Source organism: Acartia tonsa, chromosome 14, assembly GCF_053477335.1.
Source record: "Acartia tonsa isolate MP-2025a chromosome 14, ASM5347733v1, whole genome shotgun sequence".
Lineage (NCBI taxonomy): Eukaryota > Metazoa > Arthropoda > Copepoda > Calanoida > Acartiidae > Acartia > Acartia tonsa.
Genome location: NC_137273.1, coordinates 41,055,636 through 41,082,398, shown reverse-complemented (window position 1 = coordinate 41,082,398; position 26,763 = coordinate 41,055,636). Strand labels below are relative to the sequence as shown.

Genomic DNA, 26,763 nt, shown 5'->3' with positions numbered 1-26,763 from the left:
GACAAAATTTTTATTTCAGCAAGTAGTAAAAAGAAAGAAAGAGAGAGAGAGAGCATTAGGAAGACAAAGTGATGAGATAGAAAGATAGAGTGGGAGATAAATAGAGAAAGAGAGAGAGAGAGAGAGAATTAGAGAAAGATAGATATATGTATAGTTTACATAGAATGAATAACAAAAGATAGATAGATAGATAGAGAGAAAGAAAGAAAGAAAGATAGATAGATAGTGAGAGAGAAGATTGATTTGATAGATAGTGATTTAAATACCATAATAAAGAGTAGCATTACAAAGGGAACAACAAACAGACAGACACACCCACTTGTAGGGTAACCTATAATTTCCTGTATAGCTTCGAAACCGATTAATATCCGTGTGAATTGAACCGGTTCTTAATAATCATACATAGCATCGTGATAGAAACAATTATCTTAATATCCGCGGATAGCTGTCTATAATACGATGTGATAGATAACTATTATCCTCCTATTGTCCAATCCCTCCGTCCCTGTGATTGCTAGACTATAAAATAAATACTTGTCATTAATAGTAAAATATATTTTATTATTAATTCTAAATTATGTTATGAATTGCATAAAATAAGATAAATATTAAACAAGGATGACTACATCCATAACAAAAACGAAGCTTAACAAATCATAAAGTCAAAAAAAACTTTAATAAAGCTAACCCTAAATTTCCTAAGTTAGGATTGCTAATATCCATATTCTTAAAAAAAACAATTGTATAGAATGTTAATGTCATATAAGATACTAGCGACTACGCCCCTAGAAGCATCTAGGGGCACTTAAGGTTGAAGGAAAAAAAGTCGACCCTCCCGGCCCCCATTTTTAATTTGAATTCTAAAGCAAAAAGTTAAAAATATTTTTTTGAGGGGTCTCACATTTTTTGTAAGAAGGTTGCAGATACCCTTCCGAAAAATTGTTTAAAACCTTCCCAGGAAATATAAAAAACGAGAACCATATCGGTTTAGCGGTTATTGAGATCCTTCGCTACAGACCAAAAAGCTTAATTATTTATATAATCGGATTGTATTTTAAAAAATTAAATAGACATACGAACTTTATTTCCTTTCTAAACCGTACATAACTGGAATCATCATGCAAAGTTTGAAACGATAGGACTATTCTAACCTTACGAATCAAATCTTTAAGAAAAGCTTTACAATTATACAAAATATGAAGCATGGTTTGAAACATGAAAATATCACACTAATATACACAATTAATACATGAACGATAATCATTATACTTTGTAAAAGCGAAGCTTTTCTATAAATAGGGTCGGTCGGTCCGTCTGTTAATTTAGATATGTTAGAATTGTCCTACTTTGCATGATAATTCCTATGGCAATTAGGTACTATTTGGGAAGCGTAGCAACTCAATAATCAATACCAGAAATTTTTAAAGTGATATAATTATTCTATGCATATTGTCCTAATGAGCTTTACTCATGTACATAATTTATCTTTCATTCGCAGGGATCTGAAGGGATAAGACAATCGAGGATAAACTTATAATTTTACCCAATGATAATAAACAAGATTACCCCTTTTTTAGATTAATATTAGTGTTTGAAACGTTCAAACACTATTAGTAGTTTTTGACTTTACCAATTAAAATTCAGCAAGTACCCAATGTTTTTGGGATATTGTGGGTTTTAAACTTTGGGTATGAGTCTACACATTCCATTATCCCCTCCCTCCCTGTGTATTCGTGAATCATTATGTTGAATATGATATAATTTATTGAGTCAAAATAATGCAAATCTATATTTTTTCTTCCAAAAACTACTTCTCTGTAAATACAACAAGGAAATACAAAAAGTGTTTCATCAAAACTGCCAAAAGTTTAAAATTCAATCTATAATACAAAGTGGAATGATGTCTGTCCGTCTGAAGCTTAAGATCTCAGTAACCGCTGAACCGATTATGCTCTACTTTTCAGGGATTATACCTACTGGTCCTGTGATGGTTTTAAGCTATTTTCTTGGGGAGTGGGACACTCCCAATCCCCCCCCCAAAAAAAAAACAAAAAAACCACCCCATTTTTTTTGCAGAAGATTTCCTTGGTTCTTTTTTTTGCAGGAGATTTCCTTGGTCCTTTTACGAATTTCATTTTTTGATTACCTCATGGGGCAAAGCCCCTAGAGGCTAGGGGCGAAGCCGCTAGTCCTATGGTATAAAGTAATATCTTTTTTTATTCTGTAACAAAGGATCTCACTAACAGCTGAGCCGATTTAGTTCTCCTTTTCAAGGAATCTTCAAATATGTCCCAGGATGGTTTTAGGCTATCTTATTTCCGGATTTATGTCTCGGGATGGTTTCAGGCCATTTTTGCCATTTCCTATATCTTGAAATACAGAGCCCCTAGATGCTAGGGGCGCAGCCGCTAGTCCTATTATAATGTATTTAGCAAAATATTTATATATCTATTAGTTTGTTCGTTAAAAAAAAAACGAATTTTTATCCATTTTCGGAAATTTAAGCTTTAATAGAAAAGAAAAAAATAAATATCCTAATTGAGAAATAACAGGATGTCTGTTTTTAAACAGTCTCTAGGTGCATAGTAGATTATTAAGTTTCATAATTAACAAATTTAAATATTTCAAATGGGCTTTATATAAAACTAAACTTTTAAATAATTAGCTTTTAGATATTTTTCTCGCAGTGTAGAAACCTTTAAAAAAATGGTTGCTATTATTTTACGTATTGACCGACACTTTTATCCAATCTTTAATTGTAAATGCACCGTATTGTGTTCAGCGAAAAAAATGACAACACGCATTACAAGCAAAGCATAAAAAATATGTAATGACAAACGGACAAAGTGAATTATATACAAGATATTATTTTTGAGTTTATAAAGGCAATCCTATTGTATAAAGTAGAAAGGATTTTTGGTCTGAAGCTTAAGATCTCAATAATTGGGTTCTTTATTTAAGGTAAGATTCGTGTAGGCCTTATTAATATTAATATTACTAAAATTACCATTTATAAAACTATCTTGTTAACTAAACCCAAAATCTATAACCTTACTATTAATTTTTTCTTGTATATTGTTTCAAAAATGAAATAAATATTTTAAATGTAATCATTTACATAAATTTCAAGTTACAAATTGCCATAATAAAGATTTGTTATTAACGTCATATTTATAAAATTATAAAATTTAGATTAATAAAGGTGTTAAATTGTTTGAATAGAGAGATAAGGTTGAAAATTCTTGGGAACTCATAGCTATAACAAGGATGACAACATCCATAAGTAGCGAAGCCCAAAAATCATGAATGGATATGAGGAAAAAATCAATTTTATAGCAGTGTCACAAAAAAAGTAAACTTGATAATCACGAAACCTTTTAAATCACGAAAGCTTAACAATCTAGGAATCGATCTCACATCACGATTATTAGAAAAATCTTAAAGAAACTATGTAAAATTTTTTTTAATTTGAATTTAAATAATTCTTGAAAATTTCAGCCGTCTATCTTGAATAGGAATCGCAAAAAACACCAAAACCTATCCAGCACCCCAATTAATATACAAATCTGAATGAAACTTAGTGAAAATATGTATAATTTGAATTTGAATAATCCCTGAAAAATTTCAGCCCTCTATCTTCAAAAGGAGTTGAGAAAATCACAAAAAACCTAAATATCTAAGAATCGATCTAGTACCCCATTTATTAGGCAAATCTTGATGAAACTTCACTGAAATATGTGGAATGTGAATATGTTTGATCCCTAAAAATTTCAGCTGTTTATCTTTAATAGAAGCTGAAAAAATCATGTTTCCTCCATAGTGTTACGGACAAACTGACTGACAGATAGGCAAATAAAGTGAAGCATAGAGTAGCTTTGCTACTAAAAAGTTTAAATTTATTGTTTAATCTGTTTGAAAGATAAGAAAATTTAAACACAAAAACTTTGATTTTAGAAACATTAACAAAAAATATTAGTTCCATTTTTTTAGTAATAAGGTTTTCATTATTCATTTTATTAGTTATAAAAACTTTTATGCAGAATTTAATAATAACATGTGTTTTGTTTTTCTAATTTTGTTGCTTATAAGATAAATGCTCTAAAATAATAACCTAATGAATTGAGAAGTATTTCAAAGTTGAAGAATCTAATTTTTCAAAATAATGTATACTTTTAGAAATGCTCTAATTTTAAATAACCAGCTGATCTTTTACATTTAGAAATATGTTGTTAGACGTAATTTCACATAATAATAACTAATATGCTTGGGTTCTAGGAGTACCTAATTAATTAAATCTAATTTTAGTAGTAATCACAGTTGCTATAAATAAATATTTCAGTAATTCCTTGAAATGTCTGAGCCTGTGGAGAAAGTAAAGAGCTGGTTGTACTTAACACGACCAGCTATGGCAAATGGAATGTCCTATTCAGCCAAAATAATGGGGATGATCAGTAGTTCTTCTGAGGACCCTGTGTTGACAACAATAACAATGGGTCTTCAACAGTTGGCAACACTGTTCCACAGTTGGAACAACCAGGTAATATATTTTTCTTCTATTCACCTTACACCTCATGCCAGCCTACAATTGAATCAAGATAAAAGTGCCGAGCTCTGGGACCTATGTATGGTGAAATTAGACATAAAGCCATAATGATTCCAGGTAAAACCAAAATATTTCAGCAGGATCTTTTTGAGAAAATTAGATTTGAAAATTTCAGGTTCAATTTTCACCCTCTAAGAGTTGCCGCATAATCATGACAAGAAAAGCAAAGATTATTTATTTAAAATTTTGAACAACTTTGCTTTAATAAACTTCTTCATAAAACCACTCCTAAAGGGGGTTAATTAATGACCATTTTTATCAGTTGCTTTGCTAAGGTCACGGATATTTAGCCTTAGATAAATCATATATATAAGAGAGGTTTTATGAAAGACTTCTTAAAAGCAAAGTTGTTCAAAATTTAAAAAAAATAATCTTTGCTTTTCTTGTCATGATTACAAGGCAACTCCTAGGGGGTTTAAATTGAACCTAAAATATTCAAATATAATTTTTTTAAAAAGAACCCGCTGAAATATTTTGGTTTTACCTGGAATCATCATGGTTTAATGTCTAATTTCACCATACATAGGTCCTAGAGCTCGGCACTTACTTTTGTCTTGATTCAATTGTAGCCTGGGCTGACCTTTAATAGACACTTTACCTAACCTTTATTGAACATTGTACATATATTGGTACAAAAGGGGGCAGTTTTTCCCATTTAACTATATAATAAGTCAGTTTTATAATTGTTTTCACAGTTTTATAATACGAAACATATTAGAAAACATATACAAGGAGTCAGCTATAAATAGTTGAATCTTTTGGGTAAATTTTTTGGAAAAATTAGATCTTCAAATATTTCATCACTTGTTATATATGGGATTGGAAAGATAAAAAAATAATTAAACAAAGATGTTTGTTTGACATAAATCTCTTTTCAAATTTGATTATTGTTTTTGATTGACCATCTATTTTGTTATATTGAATCAAGTCAAAAATATTGGAGAAAAAAATTTAGTTACCTTACAAGCTACTACAATTGATGCATAGATTTTTGAATTAATCACCCTTTATTATTTTTTTAAGACTGCAAGAGATGCTGTACAGAGACTTGGAGGAGAAGATTACAGAAACCTGAGCAAAGCAGACAAACAGTTGTTTGAATTTGTTGCCCTCAATAAGCAACAAATTTTAGACAACATCGACCAGAAGTTTGAGGATCTTAAAGATTTTCTAGAGCCAATGAAGGTAACTAATAATGATCCTCTTAAGCTGAATAATGTTGATTATTTGTGCTACAAATGTAAAACTCTTTAAATGATTATGTATACTGTAAATACATTTACATTACTTGTGTTTTAATGTTTCTTTCAGCCATATTAGATCAAAACAATAGTATTTTATTGCCTACTAGCGACTACGCCACCTAAAGGCCTCTAGAGGCACTTGAGGAGGGGGTAGTTAATTCGATAACCCAATTTTTTATTTTAGATTTGAAAGTAAAAATTTAATTATGTATCTTTTTTTTTTTTGGGGGGGGGGATTGGAATCCTTACCCATTTTTAATTTTAGTTTCTAAAAAAATATTTTTTATGTTGAGAGTTAATATTTTTCTAGGAGCGATTTCTCTTGGGAAGGTGGTTGTAACCTCCCCCAAAATAGTTATAAAGTTTCCAAGGACTGAAAGACAGATAGACATCATGTTACTTAGGTGATTTACTCTGTGAAGTATTTTGAAAAAACCTTATTTAACATTTTGAATTGTTTAATTTTAAATATTTTTTTTCTGTATAGGTGAAAGTTGACAAGATTCTAATAGAACTTACTGCCATCCGGTACACAGATAAATACGAAAAGATTGTAAGTGCTTATGGAGATATGGTAGAAAGAAAAGATAATCTTAAAGAATGGGCCTATGAGTTTACTAGCTATAGAGCAGAATTTCGAACTTTCAAAGGCAAAACCCAAACTATTTTTTGTTCTTAAAAGATTAAGTAAATAATGAAACTGTTTTTACATAAAATCATAAAATTTTTTTTTTCTCTTGATATATTTTCGAATCCCCATAATTAACTAGTTTGGGCTTTTGTAGGTTTATTTGAAAGAAGCAAAGTGAAAGAATATCTTTCAGCTGTACATGAGCAAAGATGCAGTGACTCCATTCAACCTTTGATTGATGCTTACAAGTAAGGAAATATTTTTTTTCTTCTCAAATGTCTAGGATTGAATCAGAAACCTGTTTAAGGTGTCTTTAGAAAGATCTTGACATGCCCCATAAAAAAACTCTCAGCATTATGGGATCTATCTCCATGATTTTAAGTTCTATATACAAATTAAATTTTGAGCGATTATTTTTTTACAGCTTCATAGGCAATAACATATTCATAATTATTTAGGTTTGTACTAGAAACCCGGGCAATGTTTACTCTTATCCAGCAAACCTACTACAGCCATATCAACAAGGATACTCTTAAGAAGCTCCCAGAGTTAGATCCATTGCAGTCTGCTTTAGATGAAACAGAAAAAGGTTTCAATGCTACCAAGATTATTACAGAAGCTGCTGAAGATGTTTATTCAGGTAGAAATTATAATAACAATTAAGTACTACAAGTCTAAATATAATTTACAATGCTAAGTAGAGAAATTTCTGTCCCTATGTCTGTCTGCATAGGAAGAATAAGATCAACAAATCTCAGAACTATTTATACTCTACTTTTTTGGGAATTTACCTAATTGTGATGCAATATTTAAGGTTATATTCTGGGGCCCCCACTTCCTGCAAAAATTACCCCCAACTAAAAATAATTTGCATATTTTTTAACCCAAAATTTTTCTTGGAGGTTACAATCACACCCTTTTGGGTCTATAATTCAAAGTCTGTTCATTAGCTTGAATAGACCCTGCCCCCCTTAAATTCAACCATCTCTAATTTTAAAAACCAACATAGATTTACAGACACACCAAAACTCCATAAGGGAAAGCTTCAATAGAAAACAAAACCCATTTTCCAAAATATTCATAACAATTTTTGGTGTATTATTACTTGGATTTTAGAAGTGTATAATTGTCAGTTTTATTTATTACAGTGTAAAACTATGAACAGTATACACAAAAGATCAAATTAGATTAGATGATCTTTGAATAATCTCGCTCCACTAGAGATTTTTTTACCAACAAGAGTTTAAAGAAATCAATTATCTTATGTTTAATTAATTTCTTTAAGGTTTATTCCTGGCAGTCCTGAACTTACCAGCAGAACTTGCAGAAAAGCTAAAGCTGAGTAAGTTATATGTATTATAATTGTTCTATTTTACATTTATGTAACTAAGTAGGTGCATTGCTGTCCCCCTATTACAATTGCCCCTAAAGGGTTTGTCTCCTAATACATTTGTCGCACTCATGAGTTTATCCGGTTAGTACGTTGCTTGGTGTACTTCCATATGTTCAGGACTTAGTCACACTTCCACCGATACATATGAGATGGTCAGAAATTTTTTTTTATTAAAAGTAGACTATCAATTATACATTCTAATTAATAAGTATTCTGAACAAAACTTCAGTAAAAGCCTAACTCAAAGCTAATTAAATCATCATGTTAAAAACTACTTTCTGTTTATGATTACAGAGTTGCAACGCTTTCCAAATTGTGCCTGTTTACCATCAAGTTTAAAATAAATAGTATAACTTTAACCATTGTAAACGGGTGGATATACAGACAGATGGAAAGACAACAAATGTAGAACAGTATCGCTTTAAATAAGAAAGATATGACATTCTTAAAATATATAAAATTATATTTATATTCTTTAAAGGATAAGCTTTTCTATAATTAGGGTTGGTCCGTCCGTTTGTTTCGTTATTTTGGCATGTTAGATTTGTCCTAACGATTTATAACTTTGAATGATGATTCCCCTAGTAGTTAGGTACACTTTAGAAACAAATTGTATAATCGTTACTAGATTTTCCATACGTCATTTTAACATGTTCAGGGACAAGGGAAGGTTTCTCTGACCAAAAAGTCTATTAAAATCATACAATCTAATCACGAAACCTTTATGAGTGTGTAATATTATCGATGATTCAACTATTATTAAAAGGGGCTTGTAGTAATTATGTCTGAGTATAAATTCGCTAATCTAAATTCACTAAACCTCATCAAAAGTTTGTAGATTATTAACAGGGATCGGCAGCCGCACGTAAGCCGCGTGTAAGCCTCAGTGATATCGTCATTTTATTACTATAATATTCAGCTGGATGTATAAAACTGCTCTTTAGCAGACAATCCTTCTTTCTGAAATTTCTTTTTCTGCTCACAAGCAGGTTTAAAAGTGAGGCTGAGGCGCGGCTGCCGAACCCTGATTATTTATGTTATTAGCAGACCAATTTAAAAAAATAACACAGTAGGGAGATTAAAAAACATTTTTAAATACTTCCTAAAAAATAAAATCTTTAAATATTTTTCCTACCCATAAAATTTGTAACTGTTTAAAGACGAAAAACAAAATAGTTTGACAAATTTTTACTTCGGCTCATTTTCAAACACTTCCTAATTAACCCTTTAGAGCAAGTTAAAGTAAAAGTTTAAAATTGATTCAATAACTTAAAAACATCTTACTTTAAAGCTCAAAAATAAAATCCTTTGCTCATTACTTATTAAAACAAGGATGACAACATCTATAAAAGCGAAGCTCTGAATTGGAAGGAAATCGAACATTAACACTCATAGAGTGACAGAACTGAATAAACTGAACATATGTCTATGCGAAATTGTAAGTAAATTTGTTGCAAAACTTATTAAATACATGTTACTGTTTAAGGACATACTAACGTTTTTAAGACTAGTTATAGAGAAGCTTCGCTTATAACACTATACCTTATTGTAATAGGAATCAGTATTAAAAAAATCAGATGACTAGGATAATTTGAATATATAAAAATTTGTTGTAAAAAAAGTAAAAAATCAGCTTGTTTTAAATAGACGTACAGACTTTCTAGTAATAATTATAGAGTTGCTGCGCTTATCATTTTGTACCTAACTGCTATAGGAATTAGCATGTGAAGTTTGAAATCGAAAGGACAATCCTAACCTTTTTAGATTAACGAAAAAAGCTAACTGTAACAGATGGACGTACGGACGGACTTACGGACCGACCCTAATTATAGAAAAGCTTCTTTTAAATAGACGTACGGACTTTCTAGTAATGATTATAGAGTTGCTGCGCTTTCGAATTTGTACCTAACTGCTATAGGAATTAGCATATAAAGTTAGAAATTGAAAGGACAATCCTAACCTTTTTAGATTAACGAGAAAAGCTAACTGTAACGGATGGACGTACGGACGGACTTACGGACCGACCCTAATTATAGAAAAGCTTCGCTTTTAAAAAATAAATGACCTCGAAACATAAAGAACTAAATTCTATTTGACGATAAACTTAATTTAAAATAATCATAAAAAACATATATTGGTGCCTTACCACAAAGTTGCCTATCAAGCACTGATCCCCCTCCTTATTTGAATTATATCTTTTGGTTTCTTTAATGCTATACCAAGACTCCCTCCCCTTTGGTCGTTTACAATTTGTTTTAAATTAATGGTCGGGAAAGTGGGAATTCTGTGCTCTACAAGGCACTATGGGGGAAATTCCCCATATTTTAAATTCTGTGAAAAGTTTGTAAATGTTAATATTCGGAGAAGATTAGTTGTTTTTAGTATTGCAGTACATAATAAATCATGATTTCAATTTCTAATTTACATTACCCATTTCGCCACTTCCCTCAAACTTGTTTCACAATTAGAGGCAAGAAGTTGTCAAGAAATATCAAATTAAACCACAACATATATTATAAAATTTAGGATTTGGAAAAGAATAGTTATGTAGTTCAGAATTTTATTGATAGGTGTCGTAAAAACTTTTTTTATGTAAAATTTTTAGATGAGATAAATATCTAAACAATCTTAAATATTTTTAAAAATATTACAGCTATCCACTCTTTGGGATTTTCAATAAATTTTATTCACTATTAAACATATAATTTACGAGTAGTCTATGATTTAGATAAAATATATAAAATATGTAAAAAGCATTATTCAACTCTTTCATCTCAAAACTGAACATGGAACTAATCTCTGACTATCATTTTTGCATGGCTTGTAGTAAAGTGAGCAAAAACTAATAAAATAATGCTTGAGATTCTTATCAAATTCTGCCAAAAGTTGCATAATCTCATCATCTAGTTTTAACTGGAAATCTATGAAATCAGCTCTAAAGCATTGTTTGCCAGAATAGCCTTCCCTTGTCCCTGAACATGTTGAATTTAAATTTTTTTAAATGACAAATTTTGTGTGTGATATAATTATCCGGTTATCTGATTTTTGGAATACTTATTCTTAGGACAAACAAGGATGACAACATCCATAAAAACGAAGCTCTGAAACGGTAGGACAAACGGACATTAACACTTGTATAATGTCAGAACTGAATAATCAGAATGCGAATGTATAAGAGTCAAAGCAAAATTGGAAGTAAATTTGTTGAAAAACTGCTTGATACAGGATAATGATTATGGACATACTTACATTTTTAGGACTTGATTATAGAGTTGCTTCGCTTACAAAATTGTACTTTGTTGTCCCAGGAATCAGTATACCAAAAATCAGACCAATCGGATAATTAGGTCACATACAAATTTGTTGTTAAAAATGTAAAAAAATCAACATGTTTAAAATGGACGTACGGACATTCTGTTAATGATTATAGAGTTGCTACGCTTTCTAACTCGTACCTAACTATTACAGGAATCACCATGCAAAATTTGAAATCGATAGGACAATTCTAACATGCCTAAATTAACGAAAAAAGCTATTTAAAAAAGTAAAAAAATCAACATGTTTACAATGGACGTACGGACATTTTGGTAATGATTATAGAGTTGCTACGCTTTCTAAATCGTACCTAACTACTAAAGGAATCACCATGCAAAATTTGAAATCGATAGGACAATTCTAACATGTCTAAATTAACGAAAAAAGCTATCCGTGACGGACGGACGGACGGACGTACGGACGGACCGACCCTAATTATAGAAAAGCTTCGCTTTTAAAAAGCATCTCTATAAAATTGTAAGTATGTCATAAACATTATTCAACAGCAGTTTTTCAACAAATTTACTTACAAATTTGTTTTGACTTACATAAATTATATTATGATTCTTAATTTCTGACACTATATATGTTTGTTTGTCCCACCGTTTCAGAGCTTCGCTTTTATGAATGTTGTCATCCTTGTTTTTTTCTATAGAATATATTCCATCATGGGAGGATATACCTATGACACCGGAATTCCTGTGGAAGAAGACTAGTTGGCAAAGACTGCTGTTTGGTAAAGTGGGTAATTTGGCACTTTTTGCTGGAAAACCACATGTGTGTTATCGTCGTAAAGGAGATAATTATGTCAGAATTCTGGATAAGAGTGACAATGAAGAGAGTATCTATCAGTTACAAGAGGATGTAACTGTAAAAGACGGAATCTACAGATTGACACTAGATGGAGAAACAGAGTTAGGATTTGTATATTATGATAGGTCAATTAAATGGGATGTACATAAGAAATATTATTTGAATATTTCAAGCAATGGGGACATTCAATATCAAGAGGCAATAGTTAATAGCTCAACCAATAACGAATGGGTAAAGACCCCTAAATATGAGTACAACAAAGAAACTATGACTTGGACTAAAATAGAATTGTAAATTTCATCAGTATTGTTAAAGTTCAAAATAATAGAAGTATGTCAATTCCAAAAACAACATTATTTTTTTGTAGAAAAGGAAACGAATTATGAATTTTATTTCTTTTTCTTTCAAGTATTTAAGTATAATATTTTTTTCTCCTCAAACATCTTTTTGTTAATGAATCCTTTTTTGGTGTGATTTTAAAAAATCTAAAACATAGATTAAATTCTGATGAAAAAGTAAATCAAAATAGCTTTAACATTGCTAAAATACCTTTGTTCCTGCCCTACTGATGAACGTAATTATACATTTATACTTTAACAAGTATGACAACATCCATAAAAGCGAAGCTCTGAAACAGTAGGACAAACGAACATTAATACTTTTGCCAGAACTTAATATGCAGAATATTAATATATGTAAACAAAATATTGAGTAAATTTGTTGCAAAAATTATAGCATACAAAACTTTGTTGTTAAATGGACGCACAGACTTTCTGGTAATGGTTATAGAGTTACTACGCTTCCTTAAACGTACCTAACTGTTATAGTAATCAAATGCAAAGTTTATAATCGATAGGACAATTATAACCTGTTCAAATTAACAAAAAGAGCTAACTATCCCTAACGGACGGACGTACTGACGGATGGATCCACGTTTGGGCTGACGGATGGACCGACCCTAATTATAGAAAAGCTTCTCTTTTAAAAATTGTATGACTATATATTTTTATCATTGCTTATATAACTAACATATTTGATTTCGTATTTAGAATAAAGTACTTACTAACTTCTGAATGTTATAATTTAATCAGGGATCCTAAGGGATAAGACAATAGAGGATAAATTAATGAACACCCCCAATGATGATACACAAAACTACCCCCTCTGTAGATTAATATAAGTGGTCGAAACGTTTAAACACTTAACTTAATAAACTAACCAATCAAAATTCACAAATTCAAAAGTTCCCAAAGATGTTAACCCAACATTAGTATAAAACTTTGGGGACTAGTGTAATAAACAGCTTGTTGTCCCCTCTGTCTTTCAATTGGTTGTTATAGCGATACTACTATATAATCAGAGTTTGATAGTTACGCATGAATATATCTGACTGTTTCTTTGCGAAATAATACGTTTTTCAGTAATAACCCTTCTACATTTATATTGATTATTGGGGTGTATCTTAACCCTCCCTAGGAAATTGTCCTAGAAACATTTACAAAATTATCTTTTCTCTATCCTTTAAAACCTGATTCTAAGGTGTTAGGCTGTCCCACTCTTATTTGTAATAGAACAAGGATGACAACATCCATAAAGCGAAGCTTTTAAACGGTAGGACAAACGAAAATAAACACTTGTAAAGTGTCAGCACTGAATAAGCAGAAAATTAAGCACAAGTATTTACAAAATTGTAAGTAAATTTGTTGCAAAACTTCTTAAATACAGAATTCTGTTTAAGGACATACTGATATTTTTAGGACTTGATTATAGAGATATTTCGCTCACAATATTGTACCTTTTTGACATTCTGGTAACGATTATAGAGTTGCTACGCTTTCTAAATCGTACCTAACTACTACAGGAATCATCATGCAAAGTTTGAAATCGATAGAACAATTCTAACCTGTTTAAATTAACGAAAAAAGCTATCCGTTACATACGGATTGACGGACGGACTAAACGACCCTTATTATAGAAAAGCTTCGCTTCTAAAAATGCAATTTTATTAATAATAATTATTTATGCTAAAGTCAACCATCAAAAGTATGCAAAATAAAACAATAATGATAATAAGTTAAAAAAAATATTTATTTTATAAATTAATTTTACAAATTTCATACTAATTTTCCATCTAGTAATTTTTATTTATTTTTTTATTAGCGAAGCTACTCTATGTTACTAAATGACCGTCTGTCTAATTTTTTTTTAGAGGAGATTCCTTGTACAAATAAGCATATAATCCATGTATCTGGTTCATTGGTCAGTCGGCAATACTACATGCTGTAAATATTTCTTGAATTTTATTATTTTATTTGTGCTTCGCTACTTACATATGTTTCAAATCCTTGGTTTGCTGTTATAAACGCAAATACGTCAATTTACATAAATTTGACAGGAAGACTGACAAGGTTACTTAAAGAGTAGCTTTGCTATTTAAAAAATTAAAAATTATAACAATAAAATAAAGAAATATTATTTTCTTTAATTTCATAATTCAATAATTTTAAGGTGTCTTTGTGTTATTACGATTTACTGAAGCGCGCCGAATTTTTTAACCCCCCCCCCAAAAAAAAATATTTTAATGGGTGGGGAAGGGGGAGGGGTATTACCCTTTCTCATAAAATGATTATTCCAAAGATTTTTTTTCTTTTTGTTCATTATTTCCATTAAAGCAGAGCTGGATTTTTAAATCATTTTAGTGGTGAGCCAGATCGGGGTGAGCCAACTTTCCACAAATGAGAGCACAGCATTTTATGAAATGCCGCGCTGTGATTGGCGGAAATTCGGCGCATTCCGATCTGGCTCATCACTAAAATGATTTAAAGATCCAGCTCAGAACCGACAGCTTTAATAGTATAATAAAAAATATAAGATTAATTTTAATGTTATTGGCCCCGAGGGGTCAAAGACCCGGGCTAACAAAACTTGTATAAATCCTATGAGTTTTATTTTATTATTCATTGGAAAATTGTCTGTAATACGATGCTGTACATGATTTTTAAGTATAGCTGAGAACCGGTTCTAATCAGCGGATATTAATCGGTTTCAAAGCCGTTCTCGACAAAAAAACTAACCTAAATCCAGTATCTGGGGCTACATTGTAGATAGGATAGTCAATCTCAGGTTCACCTAGTAATAATGGAAGACGCTGAAAGTAGCTCCCAAAAAAACTATGACGTCATAAAAAATGAGGGATGAGGAGAGGGAAAGAAAACCCCTATAAAAAAGAGATGGATAATCCCTCATTTTTATGACGTCACATTGAGCGACTTTCAGCGTCTTCCCAACGATGTTTACTTTTCTAATAATCAATTTGATTTATTTTAGAGTTTTTTTTGGCAATATTCCTGTTTCAAAAAAGTATTAGGACCCAAGGAAGGACAGCAAGACCTTCCTCTATAATACAAAGTAGCTTTATGTCTGTCCGTCTGGAGCTTAAGATCTAAGTAACCACTGAACTGATCGGATCTACTCTTCAGGGTATATACCTATTGGTCCTGTGGTGGGTTTAAGCTATTTTCTTGGGGGGTGGGAAAACCCTAACCCCCCAAAAATTAAAATTTCCCCCCCTCTAAAAAAATGTTTTCTGGGGAAACTACTTCACATAAAATTTGCAGCAACAGTAATTTTTTAAAAATTTTCTTTTGAGGCAAAGCCCCTAGAGGCTAGGGGCAAAGCCGCTAGTGATACATATAAAGCATATCCATTCAAAGGATAGTAGTTTGTTTTATTCTTGAAATGATTTATTTGCACAAGCATCGTACTTTCATGTGAAATTATAAATGAATATTAAGAGGAGCGACTTTGTACTGTAAACCAAAATTATTGGTGGAAAAGTTTGGACCTAATTAAGGTGAAGAGTAGATTTTTACCTGGTACAGCCATCCTCAACATGTCAATAGGATCCATCTGAGCCCCCCCAGGGCCGCTACCACCCCCCTGCCCACCTCCAAAGCCTCCATTAACATTACCACCCCCATTATTTCCTCCTCCAGTTCCTCTTCCCCCACCTCCACCTCCGTTTCCTAAATATTAAAAATTTATTAAAATTGAAAATGTAGATACGACTTATCTTTCCTCTTTACTTAGGTGACCTAAGAGGCCTCTAGGGGCGTAATCTCTAGCGGTAAAAAGCGTGAAAACATGAGAGAAACAAAAAAATGGTCCTTTGGACCATTGAGATCTAATTGAAAATGTTTTGAGTACACAGCGTTTTGGCATCCTTAAGGGGATGATAAAAGAGGAAATGTAGGCCTACTAAATTTCAATATCAAGGGGGATGTTAACACCCCTCTAAACGCACATAAGTTTTGAATTGATAGAAAACTAGCTGTCTAGACTAACCTCCAAAATTGAAAAGATTTTAAATTAGTGAAAAATATGAAAATGATATGAAAAGAGACACACAAACTGTCCGACTGTCCCTGAAATTGGCACTTACCTCCAAAACCTTGAGAATTGCTGGATCCAAAACCTGAGTTTCCACCTGCAGAGCCTTGGTTATTGTTGCTGCCGGGTCGTTGCGGTCTAAAACATACAAAATAGGTGATATTCCTGGAAACGCCTTGCGAGTACAAAACCCCCTCCCCTTATTATTCAAAAGCAAAGTTTTTCTATAATTAGGGTCGGTCCGTCCGTGACGGATAGCTTTTTTCGTTAATTTAGGCATGTTAGAATTGTCATATAGATTTCAAACTTTGCATGAAAATTCCTGTAGTAGTTAGGTACGATTAATCTTCTTTGATAATAATTTTTATATATGAATATATATATGATTTTTTAAAAATAATGATCATTCAACAACATTTTAAGTGAAGTATCTCTATAATAAAGTCTTACAAATGTAAGAATGTCCTTTAAACATTTAACATTTTTGCAACAAAATAACTTTAATTTTGTTATAGCTTTAAACATTTATAATATGCTTATTCAGTTATGACACTCTACAAGAATTAATGTTTGTTTGTACTGCATTTTTGGATGTTTTTTTATGTCTAACTCCTGCGAAGCCTAAACCTGCGGTGCCTAACCCAGCCTTACTTGACCTAAAACTAAAACGCTAACAGCGAAAAACTTGGAATAAGGTTTAGCCAACAAGGGAAATGAAATAAAACTAAAAGAACGTGTCCTAACTTTTGTGATTTTTTTAACCCATTCGTGACGAGCTCCCAAAGTTCAAAGTTTTGATTCAACAGGGTTCAACAAAATAGATTTTTTCAATAATTACTCAACAGAATTAATAAAGTAAGGTGTCAAATTAAAGATCTTACTATTTTTGTTTATAATGGCAATTTTCTTCTTTTCTGTTGCGTTTAGGTACCTTAAAACCAACTAAATAAACAAAAAACATAATTACTTCAAAAAATAAGAGGTCTACAAAAAACCAATTGCATATCTAAATTCTATGGATCATTTTACATCCACTTACTTAATTAAAAACATGGACTAGCTATTTTAAAAAATCACAAAAGTTAGGACACGTTCTTTGAGAGGCAGATAAAAAGGTCGCCAATTCTACTAAGTGTTGCCCCCCCCCCCCAACGACAGCTAAAAATCACGTATAGGTTTCGTGAATTTTTTTATCGAATTAATTTCGTTGTTGGTACAAGCTGGCGCAAAACTCTCTATAATTGGATTTACCTCAATTGTTGGTCCGGAGGTGGGGCGCCATAATTGTAACCTGCCAACTGACACTAAACAAACAAAATTCAGAAATTACATACATTGCCCTAATCCTGTCACAAAAGTTGACATGACACAACCCAATCTTTCCAGATTTTGTATAATTTTTTGAGGAACACGACTCCAGTGACGTCATATTTTTCTTTCCCGAAAAAGGGAAGGGGGGAAGAAAAAAAGAGATGGGAGAAAAGGGGGGTTTCCCCATCTCTTTTGAAGAGATTTTCTTCCCCCCTTTCCTTTTTCGGGAAAGAAAAATATGACGTCACTGGAGTCGTGTTCCTCAAAAAATTATACAAAATCTGGAAAGATTGGGTTGTGTCGTTGACATTCTATACAATTTCAAGGGTTTATGTCGATTATATTGCTAAATTAAAGGTGGTCGTAGCTGACATAATACCAAAATGCTTTTATTTGATATCGCATTTTAAAATTAAATAGGGGGTAATATAGTTAAACAACAAATACTCATTAATCTGAAAGGATAAGACAATAAATTGATAAACATCCCAAACAATGATGTACTAAAACATTTAATTTGATATAATTTACAGTCCAATGTCCCTCCAAAGACTTTAGTAAAAGACACAATCCAAACTCAAGAATTATAGAAAATCTTTGCTGAACAAAAATAATGGTGAAAGTACCTGTATATTATGAGTCAACAATAACAAACCTAAAAAAAGTAAATCTCAAAAAACGCGCGGCTAGAGCTAACTACACATGGAAGAACACACTTCTTTGTAGAAAATATATTTCGCTTTATTCAAGCCTTCTCAATTCTATAAAATAATAACCATATTTGCAAAAATTCTTAAGAAAACAACAAGCTTCATACTAGTTAAAATTAATATAAGTTTAACAAAAAACAAGTTAAAAATATTAAGAACTTTGAAAAAAAGAATTTTTAAAAACAAAATAAAATCCAAATCTTTTTACTTTGAAATATGGTGTACCTAATTGTTTGAGAGTTTATGTGCAACTGAATTATTTATTGTAATGGAAGGGGGGGGGGGGGGAAGGGTTAGCAGATGAAAATTGGCGGTCAAACTTTTCAACAGTGGTAAGAATTTATACAACAACAAGGAAGAAAATATTCAAAATTTTGGTTGGGTTAGCATTTTTAAAAAAAAATATTGCAATTTGCAAGTCAAATAGGTATAAATTATGTTACAAGAAAAAACAACATGTATTAGCAAAATTTACTTTCATTAACAAAAATATATAACAATAACAATAATTTTAAATTTTTCTGTTCAGCCCCAGGTGCTTTGTTTCAAATTTATTGATGAAGAAGGATTCTCGACATTTTCTGTACATGGCTGACTCCTGCCTGCAATTTTCTATAACAGATACTTTCATGTTGGCAACACTGTGTCCAGGAAGATTAAAATGTTCCCCAACTGCAGTTTTATTCAAGTTTTCATTTTGAGATCTGACACAATCTAAATGTTGTTTGAATCTTTCTTTAAGCTGTTTCCCCGTTTCTCCTACATACTGTGTGTATTTGCATTCTCTCCTATCACATGTTATAACATAAACGAGATTTTTTGTAGAGCAGCTGACTGGTGTAGAAATAGGTACCTTAAAATTATTTGCTGAGCTGTAGACAACTTTGGCTTCACGGACATGAGGGCAGGAGGGACAGTTAGGTAGGTTACATCTCTTCATACCTTTGACACTTCTTTTTTCACGTTCAGGTAGCTTTGATTTCACCAATATTTCCCGGACAGAGTAAGAATAGTAATTTATCGCATCATATCATAGACAGCTTTCCGTGGATATATAAATAAAAATTATAAGACTAAAACCAGTTTTATTAGCCCATAGGTACCGAAGGGCTGGGATAATTTTATGATTTTGATTATAATATTTGTGAGAAATATTCTGTAATTCGATGCAATACATGATTTTGCAGTATGGCTGAGAACTGTTTCTAATCCAACGGTTAATAATCGGAAATTTTTAAAAAGCGAAAAATTCCATTAACCCTTAAAAAACATTTTGTATGATAAATACAATCGATTAAAAAATATTTTATGTCCTTATCAAGCATCCGGTATTTAGGAATAATATTTAAAACGCTGTTGATAATTTTCATTGTCTGACTCCTTTTCAAGCCAAGCTTTGCTTTTATCAACGTAGTCATCCTTGTTTGAAATACGAATATTCAGTGAACTAAAGGGTAATAAATAAGTGAAATAAACAGTTAATTGTCTCCCTTGTCTCTGCGAATATCAGTCTTGAACAGGATAAGTTATTAATTATAATCGTAACAAAAACATACTAATAATAATTCATTTAATTAAGAAAACTAGCGGTTGCACCCATAGCATCTATTCTAACGGGTAGAAACAGGTAGAAAAATAATATAAAACCACCCCAAGACTTAAATCTAAAATATAAAATAGTTTAAAACCATCCCGGGACCAATGTGAAGCTTCAATAAAATGGCGAACTAGATCGGTTCTGTGGATATGGATATCTTAAGCTACAGACAGAAAAACAGATAAACAAACGAACTGAATGGCATAAGCAATCTATAGAGTAGCTTCGCTACTAAAAACACATCCAATTAATAATTTTTGATATTGTCATTAACCCTTACAGATCGGGCCCCTATTCCCACCTTAATAGATCGGGGGGGGGGGGTCATATTGACCCCCCCCCCTCTATCTCGGCTTCTGTTACAGATAAAGACGTAAAATTTTTTTCTGGTGGTTCATGTGTATTTTTAGAGAAAATTACTTTTTCTAGTCATAGCAGTCAGGCCGCTCCTTAGCCGCTTTTTAGCGGCCAGCCGCTAAATTTTAAAACAGCTGTAGAGCGGCCAATTTTGCAGCTAGGATCACCAAATTTTAGGACGAACTTTTATTTTTTATAACCAAAAAATTACTTTTTCTGATCATCGCAAAAAAACGGCAAATAACGGAAACCGCCATTTTCGGCGGTTACGGCGGTAAAACGGCGGTTGGCGGCGCCAATTAATATTTTTATCTGTTTATTATTGCTCAAGGATTTACCAAAAAAAATTATAGGTCTCTAGCTGTAATAGAAGCCACGATATTCATGATATATGTCTGTAGTAAAAGCCGGACAAAAATCGGTCATAAAGTCGGTCAGGGTGCGGTCAAACGGTCATAACACCACTTTTCTCATAAGGTCATTGATATCTCAGTATTCACCAAAAAAAATTTAGGTTTCTACCTTATATACAAAGTCATAATGTAGAAATTAAGATTTATTTAGAATTTTTTTTTAATTTTGGTGCTACCCAACCGACTTTGACCGGACACCACGACCGACACAGACCAGATATCCTAATAAAATCAACTCTTGCCGACGTATAATTACTAAACTTAAAAAGTCATGAAGTCACAAGTCTCTATCTTACCTACCAAAAAAATGACATTGAAAAAATAGAGGGGGGGGGTAAATATGACCCCCCCCCCCCGATCTGTAAGGGTTAAGTTATTATTTATTTGATAAATATTTTCGCAACCGCTAATCACTATAATCATAATTAATAACCAAAAACAAGGATGACAACATTTATAAAAGCAAAGCTAATCAAATAAGACAGTTGGACAAACAGGCATTAAAAACATTAAGTGTTAGTGTTTTGTAATATCTGAAGACATAATCTGAAAAAAAAGTTGTTTTAAATGGATGTACAGACTTTTTAGTAATACAGTTGTTACAATTCTATATTGTACTCAATTAGTAGTGGGGACAAAGTGACTCAAAAATGAGCCATGTGACGTCATAAAAATGAGAGATCATCCATCTCTTTTTTAGAAGTTTTCCTTCCCTTTTCTCCTCTGATCTCCATCATTTTTATAACGTCACATAGCTGATTTTTGAGTTACTTTGTTTCACTACACTAAACTATTAAAAGAATCACCATGCAAAGTTTAACAACTACATGACAATTCTAACATGACTAAATTAACGATCACGACCATCCTAAATGTAGAAAATCTTTGCTTTTAAAAAAGATTTAAAGTAAATAGGTTTTTTTATGGAATTAATAATAAAAATTATAAAATTACTGTATAAAAAGCTTTTTAATAGATTAATCATTCATAAAAAGATTTAAAAAAATATTTTTTCAATTTGTGGTCATTTTTGAACTCTTTTTAAATGGTGTGCAAAAGAAGGGGGTGGCAACTAAAATGGCAAAAAATAAGGTGGTGGTACTTTACATCCCTTCCCGTAACACCCCCCATTCTGAAAAAAAATTTTAAATTCCAGTTAAAGGTAATCTAGGTGCTTGTTAGTTTGGGTTAGGCTAAGTAAAGTTTAAAACTTTTATTCAGCCCCAAGAGGATAAAGCTTTCCGGAGGGTAAACAAATGGGTTTTAATTAGTTTCGATGTTAATAAAAGTTAATCTAGGTGCTTGTTAGTTTTGGTTAGGCTAAGTAAAGGTTAAAACTTTAAATGTGAGCCCCAAGGGGATAAAGCTTTCCGGAGGGTAAACAAATGGGTTTTAATTAGTTTCGATGTTAATAAAAGTTAATCTAGGTGCTTGTTAGTTTGGGTTAGGCTAAGAAAAAGTTAAAACTTTTAATGAGCCCCAAGGGGATAAAGACTTCCGGAGGGACAAGAAATAAGTTTTAATGAGTTTCGGTGGTCAAAAAAAGGAGAATAACATTTCTGAGCACGCAGCCGTCCTTTTTCTATACAAAAAGTTAACTTTTTGAACATGTTTTTATTATTTCTGTTGTCATGAAGTTAAACACAAAGGACAAGCAAGTTCATACATTGCAAAGCTTTTACAATTTAGAAAATAAATATAAAGGAAAAAGGTGGTCTTTTTTACCCCTAATAAGGATTTAAAAATAGCATAATTACAAACTATAATATTTTGAAGTTTCATACTATTTTTGTCTTTTTACTTGTTAGTGGCAAATTAACTATGTAATTCACTTTGTCTGTCCGTCCGTCCTTTAGTCTAATTATCAGTACGTAACGCTTTGGTGGAATTTTGATTTTCTATGGTGCTATTTAATATAGACTGCTTACTTTCTGTTTAGATCATCCAATTTAAAAGCTTGTCCGTATTAGAATTTGATAATTAATGACTTATTTTCTTTGTTTTTTATTAATTTAAAAAGGCTCAATATCTAAATTTTTGTACTTTGTTACTTGTTGTTATGAATATTGTCATCCTTGTTCTTTTATTCAATTTTCTTTCCACCTTTAATCAAAATGCACTGCCTGTGTTATGTGAATTATATAAAAAAGATACGAGAGACTTGAAGAGAAGCTTAACGCCTACTAAAAAATATATATTTATAAAAAGTATTTAAAATCTTAGCAGGTGTCATTATAAACAAATGATATAACAGAGTTAAAAACAAGGATGATGACAGTTCAATAGTTGCAAAGATTTTTAACAAAACTTTTCTCTAAAGCACATTTTTGCTATTGCCAGGGGAATGGCTAATGCCAAGCTCATGACAAAAAAGAATCAAGAATGCCTTGGCATTTAAGAAGTTGTAACTAGAGGCGTTCAAAAGAGAGCTGTAAAGAGCGATCCAACGAAAATTAAGATAGGGAGGGGTGGATCTCTTTTTTTGGGGGTTTTCTTTTCCGCTTCTCCTCTCACCTACCTCATTTTTATGACGTCACAGGAATCAAAAGTAGGACAGATTCGGTTCGTCTCCAGGTGTCTTTCTACACCCCCTTTGACAAGATTCTAATTCTACATCCCCCCTTTCCTAATAAACCCCATAAAACATCCATAAAGGGTAAAACAGCCTCACCCCACTTAAACTTAAGGTTGGTATTACAAAAAAATCTGTTTTCAAATATATCACGTAAAAATATATAAATTCAAAGAATCATTTTAGATTGTCCAACTAACTTATAGACTTATAGAGAAGCTTTGCTATCAAAATATGAAAAATAACATCAAATATAATAACAAGCGGTAAATGATGAAAACAAATTTAGTAAAAAAAATAGAAAGATGGATGGATAAATAGGAAGGTAGATAGATGGATACATAGATAATTAATAGATAGTTGATAAATGGACAGACAGACAAGATTTATCATGTTTAAACAAAAGGGCGCTTTCACGTAAACAACCATGTTGAGCACTGTAACCTCCAATTGTTTAAAATAAATTGAAAATAAGGGGAAGGAGAAGTATTTTTTGTTTATTTCTTTAGATCAGGTTAGGTTAGGTTATATTTGGTATTAGATAGCTCCGCATGTTTAAGGGGTAAGGCATTGAAAAAATCGATTAATTTTGAATTTATTAAAAAGTGGTGAGGTGGTTATCATTGCTCCACTGTTAATTTATATGAAATCATAAACAATATTTTTATAAAATATCATTAAAAAAAATGATAGCTCTTTGTATCATCGTATTATAGACAGCTTTCCACAGATGATAGATATAAGATTAAAATCAGTTTTGTTAGCCGCAAGGGGCCGAAGGCCCGGATTTTCAAAACTGGTGAAAATTTTATGATTTTTGTTTTATTATTCGTGGAAAATTGTGTTCATACTTTAAACCATAATCCCAAATTCCAATTCTAAGTTTTAGTAAAAAAAACCTTTCTTTCAACAATAATAATAACTTACCAATGAGGTTGGGTATCAGAGCACTCATTTTTAATTCCTTCTCTTACAAAGGATATTTCTGAAATATAAACAATCTATAATACAAAGTAGAACGATGTCTGTCTGTCTGTCTGTCCGTCTGTCCGTCTGTCTGTCTGTCCCTTAAGATCTCGGTAACCACTGAACCGATCGGATTCTACTCTTCAGGGTATCTACCTATTGGTCCTGTGGTGGTTTTAAGCTATTTTCTTGGGGGGTGGGACACCCCCAACCCCCCCAAAAACCAAAAAATCCCCCCCCCCCATTTTTTTTTTTGAAGGAGATTTCCAAGGTCCTTTCGATTTTCGCCATAATTTTTTTTTATCACCTCTTGGGGCAAAACCCCTAGAGGCTAGGGGCGAAGCCGCTAGTTATCTATAATACAAAGTAGAATGCTGTCTGTCTATCTGTCTGAAGCCTAAATTCTCGGTAACCTCTGAACCGATGGGCTCTACTCTTCAGGGAATATACCTACTGGTCCTGTGATGGTTTTAAGCTATTTTCTCGAAGGGTGGGACACCCCCAACCGCTCCAAAAAATGAAAATACCCCCCTCCCCCCAATTTTTTTTGTACCTTTTTTAAAAAATCTAAAAAACTCAAAATTAGGTTGATCTAACCTCTTGGGGCAAAGCCCCTAGAGGCTAGATGCGAATCCGCTAGTATATTATAAATCAACAGGGTGTCTAACGACAGTATATCTATAAAAATCATTCTATACTTATATGATCATCAATAATTAAAGTTTATTTTCTAGTTTTATCAGGTATCTTAAGGGATGTAACAATGGACGATGAACTGATATCCAATAATAAGAAGCAAAATTAATCTTTCTGCAGATTAAAATGTTTTGTTGAAAAGTTTATACACTGCTAGATAAAAGTAATCTTAGTTTTTATGCCAACAAATTAAAGAATGTGATTTTTAAGAAAAGGGTAATTTACAGCCCAATGTCCTCTGCCTCCCTGGCTTTCATGGTGTAATTGTCATCCTTGTTTGTATATTATAGTCGACAGGAAGGGAGGGGACATTGGACTGTAAATTACATTGGTAACTAAAGTTTTATAACCACAATATCCTATGGGTTGGCTCAAAAACTTTGGGTACTTTTATTGAATTTTGATTGGTAGGTTCCAGATTAGTACAATTTTAATCTACAAAAGGGGTAGTTTTGTTTATTACCTTTGGTGGTTATGTGGTATCCGCCGAGGATAAATGGCAGACACCGGAGTTCAATTAGATTACGGCAGTGTGAACAGACGTGGACACCTTACTATAGAGAAGCTACGCTTCTCTAGCATTCACTAGATAATAATCAACATCTATTTCAGTTGTCACTTTATTGAAGGTCTAAAGAGTACTAAAGCTATATACAACAAACAATAATTACACAGATAGGAATAAATAATCATAACATAAAAGCATTATAATACATATACAATAGTCAGTTTGGGCAATAATGATCCCCCATCCCTGGAAAGGGTGGGGGGAATTAACAATGCAGCTTAACCATAATAAAGCTTGTCAGATTCAATCATTAATTTAAGGCATAGGGAGGGGGTCGGCAGACCCCTTCCCCAGGACTCGGGGGAGGGCCTGTGGCCCTTCCCCGAACCCCGGTCAGGGGTGCCATAGGCATGGCTCACGGTTGCCGAATACCACAGTTATATCAATTTATCATCCATTGTCTTATCCCTTAAGATCCCTGTATATTATAGTGCATTGTTTGGAATAATCGTTCCTTGTTGAATGACTCTATTATGATGATTAATAAACTAGAATTAATTAGATTACTATTTGTTGTTAAAATAACAAGGATGACAACATTCATAAGTAGCGACGCTCAAAAACCCATAGATTAAAGTATATATAAAGTTATTTAAATAGTAAAATTACGTTACTGTTTCTTACAGACAAACATATCGAATTATAGAGTAGCTTCGCTACTACTAAGTACCGGTGTACTATGTACTTCCATTTAATTAATTAATATATGTGGTTTTCTGTTATTTAAAATGTCTAAAACGGCTTAGACGATTATTTTTTGGAATATAATTTATACTTACTACATATTAATCAAACTTCATGAGATGCGTTATATTTTTACAAAATTGCCATCTTTGATTATTTTTATTTTTTAAAAAGAATATCTATCCTTTCTTTTAGGGCTTTCATTAAAAAGTCGAGACACCATATGCCATAATTTATTTTTAAGAATCGAGACAATCTTTAATTTCGCCAAAGAGCTGTAATACCCCCCCCCCCCTTTCAACGTAATTTGGACAATTAATATTTTCCAGCATGGCTTTGAACCCGAATTATATCTGCTGGATTGGAACCAGTTGTCAACCATTCCAAAAAATCATCTACGAATAATACGGTGGTGATAAAACTACTGGATTTAATCTTATAAGGAAACTGTCTTATATACAATGCGATAAATAACTATTATGTAAGTACTATTACATAACA

The 26,763-nt window shown here is 32.0% G+C and overlaps 2 protein-coding genes across 2 annotated transcripts in view; one reads left to right on the top strand and one right to left on the bottom strand.

Annotated features, from left to right (window-relative positions):
- The window catches only part of LOC145305883 (uncharacterized), a 150,952-nt gene that overhangs the window by 18,592 nt on the left and 105,597 nt on the right, over positions 1-26,763 (bottom strand). Inside the window, exons 2-7 of the mRNA XM_080147733.1 lie at positions 24,276-24,335; positions 18,326-18,354; positions 17,640-17,692; positions 16,441-16,526; positions 15,872-16,024; positions 15,074-15,128 (exon numbers count right to left, since the gene is read on the bottom strand). Coding sequence (XP_080003859.1) covers positions 15,074-15,128; positions 15,872-16,024; positions 16,441-16,526; positions 17,640-17,692; positions 18,326-18,354; positions 24,276-24,303 — 404 coding nt within the window. The 5' untranslated portion in view covers positions 24,304-24,335. The remainder of the gene's footprint in view (positions 1-15,073; positions 15,129-15,871; positions 16,025-16,440; positions 16,527-17,639; positions 17,693-18,325; positions 18,355-24,275; positions 24,336-26,763) is intronic.
- LOC145305882 (uncharacterized) lies at positions 4,304-13,069 on the top strand. Its single transcript, XM_080147732.1, has 7 exons — positions 4,304-4,537; positions 5,627-5,788; positions 6,335-6,497; positions 6,633-6,726; positions 6,937-7,118; positions 7,764-7,820; positions 11,842-13,069. Exons 1-7 carry the CDS (start codon positions 4,352-4,354, stop codon positions 12,291-12,293), a joined length of 1,296 nt encoding a protein of 431 aa, XP_080003858.1. The 5' UTR covers positions 4,304-4,351; the 3' UTR covers positions 12,294-13,069.

What these genes read in the sequence shown, in the direction of transcription:
- LOC145305882 (XM_080147732.1), top strand. Translation starts at nt 4,352, where the DNA reads ATGTCTGAGCCTGTGGAGAAAGTAAAGAGCTGGTTGTACTTAACACGA. An exon ending in CCTTTGATTGATGCTTACAA is followed by an intron (nt 6,727 to 6,936) that starts GTAAGGAAATAT and finishes ATAATTATTTAG; the next exon opens with GTTTGTACTAGAAACCCGGG. An exon ending in TGCAGAAAAGCTAAAGCTGA is followed by an intron (nt 7,821 to 11,841) that starts GTAAGTTATATG and finishes TTTTTTCTATAG; the next exon opens with AATATATTCCATCATGGGAG.